The 6,949-nt window shown below is 26.2% G+C and overlaps 1 protein-coding gene across 1 annotated transcript; it reads right to left on the bottom strand.

Moving 5' to 3' along the window:
* Positions 1–3,169: 3,169 nt before the first annotated feature.
* On the bottom strand, positions 3,170–4,589 carry LOC131604495 (putative expansin-B2). The gene is made up of 4 exons (XM_058876930.1): positions 4,412–4,589; positions 4,099–4,211; positions 3,601–3,785; positions 3,170–3,491 (listed from the first exon to the last, which is right to left on the bottom strand). The coding sequence occupies exons 1-4, from the start codon at positions 4,587–4,589 to the stop codon at positions 3,170–3,172; spliced, it is 798 nt and encodes a 265-aa protein (XP_058732913.1).
* Positions 4,590–6,949: the final 2,360 nt, after the last annotated feature.

Here is a 6,949-nt window from a genome sequence, read left to right as displayed (position 1 = left end):
AAAAATTCAAAGCCTAAGCTAATAAGAAGGGTGTTATTATTTCAAGAGTTATACCTAGTGATATGGGATACGGAAGATGTTGAGAATCAAGTGGAAGATCATTTATCATAATCTCTAGATGAAAAAAATTGTCATGAAAGTTTTGTTATCCGATAGGAGTTTTTAGATGAAATTTTTTTGGTGTTGTCAGATTTTATGACACCTCGGTGCATAGACATTGTCAACTACCTGGCCAGTTATTAGTCACCTTTAGAATTTAATTCAAAAAAATGAAGATATTATTCCATTGTTAAAGGTTTAGATTTTGGAAGGACTCTTGGTGTGAGGCTCCTCTATTGCAAAAAAACAAACGTTAAAACTTTGGTGGAGCTTCTTATTAATCTCAACTTGCTGATTCATGACATTTGGAAAAATGGGACATGGATAATCCCTCAAAATTAGTATGATACTTGTCTTTTCTAATTGGATCTGCCCCGATTCTATAGTTCTGGGAGGCTCGAGGATTTTGCAATCTAACCTGATTCCATGATGGGATTGTATACCTTAAGCAAGCCTATATTATTAAAGATCATCCCTCCATCAAGGTTTATTGGGCCAAGACCATTTGGAGTCCTGATATCTCTCCTTCAGGATCCTTTTTCATATGGCATGTGATACACGATAAAATTCCTAATAAGGGGCTTTTTCTTCTAGAGGAATTTGCACAACATCAAAATGCAGTATCTGTAACTGTACTGTTGAAAATTCCTCCCATCTTTTTCTTCCATTGCAACTCATATCTGGCTCTGGATTGATAAAGTTCTTCATTCCTTTATAAGAATTCTTTCTATAGAGGACCTTTGGTCCTTCTGCAAGAAAAGCTCTTCTCCCCAAGGCAATTTGATTATTAGATCTGCCATTGTTTATTATATTCATGTGATTTGTGACATGAGGAATCAGGCTCGGCATAATAATAAAACCCCTAATCTCATATCTATTATATCCAACATCAAATCCCAAATTATTTTGGCAGGAAATAATACTAAGCTTAAAAGCTCTTCTTCAATGCTGGAATTTTTGTTGATCAAGGCATTTAGTGTTGATATTCATCTGCCTCGTGCTCCTCTTGTGAAGGAGGTCATTTGGCATCCCCCTCTTGGCCCTTGGTTAAAGTACAACTGTGACAGATCTCGTACCTCTAATTCTAGTGGTTCTGGAAGTTTTTTTAAAGATCCTAAAGGAAATTTTATTATTGGCTTTGTTGAGTCAATGTTTTTTGAAAATTCCTTGCATGCTAAATTTTCTTCAGTTCTTAGAGCGATTGAAATAGCAAGATATAAAGTATGGTCAAAGTTTTACATTGAGAATGACTCTAGTTTACTAGTCCAAACTTTTTCAAATGATTCCTTAGTTCCTTAGCATCTCAAAGGTAGATGGCTTCTTTGGGAAATATTATTGCTAACATGACTTTTTTTATAACTCATATTTATAAGGAAGGAAATTCTTGTGTGGATTTTTTGGATAACTTTGTCCGCAATCTTTAAAATCTAAACTTTTTTTATTCTATTCCATTAAGAATTAGAATTTATTTTGTAAACAATATACTAGACATGCATGATTATAGATTTGTTACTTTTTAAGAGGATTTTGGCCTAGTCCCTCTCCTTTTTTGTGCTTCACCTTTTTCTTTTTAATATATAACCTTTATTAAAGAAAATCTTTCATTAACTTCTTCTCTATCCATTTCTTCTAGTCAAATGGTTACTCTGAAATAATGTATCTTAGTTGCCTTCTCAATTGTGTTATTAATTATTTTTTTCATAAAAACAATTCTCTTTTTTGTTTATTTTTTTATTTCTACTTTCTTCAACTCATATTGAATTTTTCATTATTCTAGATTTATTCATTTCAGCTCTGAGTCAAATGGAATACACATCCTTCCGTTAAAAAAGAGAATTCTAACTGATGATTGACGAAAACCCGATTGACTGAGCTTAGCTTGCAGTTCCTCATCTGATACTTAAGCTAGTCTTACCCTTTCTCCAAGTTTGCATAGAATATTTAGCTGACTTATCCATACTCCTTCTCGGGTCCATGTGAAGTTAGGTCAAGGTCTTAGAATTTCTCCAGTAAATTGTGTTCTAGCACCATTAATTATGCTGTATGAATTTAATCAATCAAGTTTATTTGTTACATGCATGGTTTGGTGGTAAGCTTGAGCAATTATAAACATGCATGGTTTGGTGGTACGCTTGCAGCAATGTTACCTTAGTGACCTGGGTTCGAATCCTAGTTTTTGCAACTTTGCAATTTTTCCAAGCTTTTCAAAGGCAGCAGCCACGTTATACGCCCAGTCAGCCAAATAAGGATTAGGGGGGAAAACTAAATTTTTTTTTAATAGGGGGGAAATCTTTCCATTTTCACTATTATATATAATTTAAAAAATTTGTGCAACCACAAAATTAAATATTAATATAATTAATACTGTTACGGTGTTATCTTGCTAAATTTAACTTAGCAATTGAGTTGACAATTTCTTAAAAAGAAATGAGTAATGACATTTAATCTTATTTTTAAGAGTAATCAGGAGATTTGGTACATCAGTATTATGCTTTTATACATTCAAATTATATATTATATACTTAATGTAGGATTGTATGATAGTATTGTGAATTTGTCAAAGCTAAAAGTACTTTTATAGCTCAGAGTAATTTTATAAAATTTACTGCAATATTAATAGAATGCAATGAAACTAAATATTAATAATAGGAGATAGGATGAAAGAGAGAGAAAGGGGCAGAGAGAGGGAGAGGAAAAGATTTTTAAAATTAATATTTAAAAATAAATCCGTTCTAAAAATAATTCATAATATAAAATCAATTTAGAAATTAATTCATATAATTAAAGTAGTTTTTAATAAAGAAACGGGTTCTAAATCGGTTTTAAATTGAATTAAAATTGTTTAAAATAAATGATTCAGTTCATTAACCGTTTAGTACAATTTAATTCAAATTAGTGATATGGATTTACCACATTTTTCCACACTCCTATTATGTAAACTTCAAAAACACAGTGTATATTTATGAATCACATATGTGAAGTAGCTCTTGAGAATATAATAACTTAGAACAAGACAACTAGAAGTTAATATGATAAAATTTCTCCCTAACATAATGCAAAATAAAATACTCTAGAAATTAACAAGTGATCGAAAAACTTGACCAGGTTGCCAATTACTTGGAATCACATTCTCAATAACAATGCTCTTCATACTTCCATTTCCACTCTCTGTGAGTCTAATAGAAAATGGAGTTTCCAATTGTGTACCTAAGTTCAAAGCCCATCTTGCACCCCATGATCGTTGCATTGAAAGCCATTGATTTGATTGGTTTATTTCCACTTGTACAATATCACCAATTCCATTTTCATATTCTATTTCAGTAGCAAAATAGTATGGATTTGCTCCACTATCAATAGTAAAGGCTATTGAATTTCCAAAAGAGCATGCAACCCTACAAACAAGTTGAAAAATATAAAATAAATCAGAGCGGCGTAGTTCATGATTTACAAAATCTTGACGAGTACAATACTAAAAAATCTAAAATTCTTTCTTCTTATTACCTTTGGTATTGAATATTAATTTTTCCTACATTGCGAAGATTATCGGCATTGCCAGAACTTGCAATAGAACCAAATGCAGTTCCACTTAGATCAAATTGGGCTGATTCAACACATTCAGGGCATTCATCAGTTATCATCACAGTCACAGCATTTCCTGAGCATGCATTATTTTCTATGCATTTCACCTAAAAAATAATGGGACATTCAATAATAAATAAATAAATAAATTGCAATATATTATTTTAATTAAGTTTAATATTTATTGTAAGTAATATTTTGTATGAAAATATATAATTTTTTCCATAACAAATATAATCATGTTAATTGATTTCTTAAATGATACTGATTTTTTTATTGCAGCATAATTATAGTCACACATAATATATATTCTAGACATTATTTTATAAGAAAATCTAATAATTTAATTTTATATTTGACTTTTTAAAAAAAAATATTATAACATATAATTATATAAATAAGCAAGAGTGTTGCATGAACCTCATAACAAGCACCACATCCTACTCCTTTAAGAAAAAGAGATGGACCTCCAGCTGATATCATTCTAGAAAGTGGAGGTTTCTCTACACTATCAGTATATCCACAAGCACCACCTACACACAAAAATGACAAATATTTAAACGTATATTTTAGTCTAATAAAAATGTTGATGATATTTTATAAGAGTATGCATAAAGATAAATCAAGAAAAAAATGAACAACTACTTTGTTAAAAATAAACTATAAACAAAAAATAATATATTAAAAGTTATATATTAAATTAAAAATTAAAATCAAATACATCAATTCTCACCATCCGATCCTGCACCATTGGGAGGTCCATACCATGTAGCTATTGCCCCTTGCCATTGATTATTATCATTTTGAATTTGTGAAACATTAAACAATTTTCGGTTAAGGCAGTAACAAGGGTTTACTATAAAAGAATAAACTAATATAAGAGAAAAGAGACAACCAAGAAAAATGTCCATGATGTGATTTGTTAAAAGATCAAAATAGAGATTGATGATTTTTTTATCATGCCATTTGTTACTATGTACATATATAGTAATTGTAGTTAAAGAAAATATTTTTATATATGGTAATTTGTTTTAATTTTCGATTTTTTTAATAAATGTTATATCAAACATTTTTCATATTTCTCATTCTTTTAATATGCATAATCACATACATTTAGCTTCTTTTTTTTTTAAAGGGATCACATAAATTTTTTAATTAGATTTCATTAAAAGACATTTCATTAAATATGGATATTCTATACATTTGAAAATTACCAAAAAAAAGTGGAGATTCATTATGGTCCATCACAAAAATTACACAGCCTAAATTATTCTTTTACAAAAAAAAATCTGATTTAATACCTTACAAAATTTAACCGGATCATATTAATTTTCTGTTAATATTTTTTTAAAACCGGTTATTTTCATATTTATTTTTCATTTTTCATTTTTTAAATATTAAATTAATTTTTAATTATAATTTCATTTTTAAACAATTTTGATTTAATAATATCCAAAAAGTCAAAATTGTTTCTTATAAAAAATTGAATCTAAGACTTTTAAACAATATCTTAAATCTCGAACCTAAGTCTGATAAATGATAATCACTTTACAATTAGACAAATCAATTTATATAGTTTATATTCTTAATGATAAATACTTAACTTAATAATTTAGAACAAACATTTACTTATTTTAAATAACACACAGATAAATATTTACTAATTTCAAATCATACACCAATTTAAAAATAAAATTTATAAAATCTAAATCCTCAATATATTTAATCGATGAAAATAAATTAAATTATATGTAATTGAAATTAAATAACACACAAATAAATATTCACTTATTTCAAACTAATTTAAATTAAATAATAATTAATTAATTTAATAGTAATTCAACTAATTGTTAAAATTTTTATCAATTTAAATTAATTAGTCATTTAATTTTTAAAATTATTTAGTTAATTCAAACTAAATAGTAATTCAATTAAATATTAATTTTTTTATTTGATTAATTATATTTAGGATTTATATTTGAGTATAAAGGTAGTGCACTGACAGTGTAAACTTACTTTACACATACAACCAATCAAAATCCTTACACATGCCATGTCATATTAGTTTTTTTAAATTTAAATTGTGTTTTAATTGGATATATGATTGTGATTGGTTGACAGTGTAAAAATATTTTATACTGTTAGTGCATATCCCTTTTTCTCTTTATATTTTATTAATTATATTTTTAAATGTTTGTATTTTTTTAAATTAGTAAATATTTATTTGTTTATTATTTGAAATAAGTAAATGTTTGTTCTGAATTATTAACTCAAGTATTCATTATAAAGAATATTAATAATAGAAATTATTTTTTCTAGTTGTAAAGTGATTATCATTTAACTTAAACGGACGTGTATTTGAGATTCCATTGGTACAAATTTTAACTTTTTTGTTTTAAGTTCAGAATTATTTAATATTACTAAAAATCTAAGAAATTATTTGTCATCAATGTAAAGATTTAAGATATTGGTTAAAGGTCTCGGATTCAATTCCCATATAAAAATAATTTTGGCCTTTTATATTATTAATTCTGAATTATTTAAAAATGCAATTATAATTAAAAATTAATTTAATATTTAAAAATAGAAAAATAGAAAAAAAAATAACAGAAGGACTAATATGGTCCGGGTAAATTTTGTAAGATATTAAATCAGATTTTTTTTTTGTGAGAGACTAATTTGAATTGTGTAATTATTGTGAGAGACCAAAATGAGTCTTCACTCTTACAAAAATGCTTATTAGTATAGTGCCATATAACACTGTATAAAAGTTAACCTTATAGAAATTTATTAACATACAAATATTTTGAAAACAATAAAAATATATTATTTAATAAATAATTAAATAAAATAAATTACATATTATGATGTGATTCGTAAAAAATAAATAATTTAATTTCTTGTGATGAATAGAAAAATTAAAAAGAATCAATCCACACTAAATAAACTATTTTATTTTGTAAAAATAATTTAAATATGTTCATAACTAAAATATTTAGGACCGGCGATGAAACTATCTCTCTTAAAAGTCTTTGTTAGATATGTAAGTTTTTTTTATCAAAATTGAATTATCTCTCAAATAAATGATTTTAAAAGTAAAAATAAAATGTTCTTTTTATGGTGAGTCGTGTTATCAATTCTCTTATACTATCTTTAAATTTTCAATTTCATTTTTACAAAAATTATATATGTAAAACTAACACAAGAAAAATTATAATTTACAAAATTAATTAAATATCATTTAGCTAATAAAAAATTGTAATTATCAATA

Source organism: Vicia villosa, linkage group LG5 (genome assembly GCF_029867415.1).
Source record: "Vicia villosa cultivar HV-30 ecotype Madison, WI linkage group LG5, Vvil1.0, whole genome shotgun sequence".
Lineage (NCBI taxonomy): Eukaryota > Viridiplantae > Streptophyta > Magnoliopsida > Fabales > Fabaceae > Vicia > Vicia villosa.
Note: the sequence above shows the minus strand (reverse complement) of the source record. Positions and strands in the feature narration are given on the sequence as shown.

What these genes read in the sequence shown, in the direction of transcription:
- LOC131604495 (XM_058876930.1), bottom strand. Translation starts at nt 4,589, where the DNA reads ATGGACATTTTTCTTGGTTGTCTCTTTTCTCTTATATTAGTTTATTCT. An exon ending in CAATGGTGCAGGATCGGATG is followed by an intron (nt 4,212 to 4,411) that starts GTGAGAATTGAT and finishes TTTTGTGTGTAG; the next exon opens with GTGGTGCTTGTGGATATACT. An exon ending in GATGTGGTGCTTGTTATGAG is followed by an intron (nt 3,786 to 4,098) that starts GTTCATGCAACA and finishes ATTATTTTTTAG; the next exon opens with GTGAAATGCATAGAAAATAA.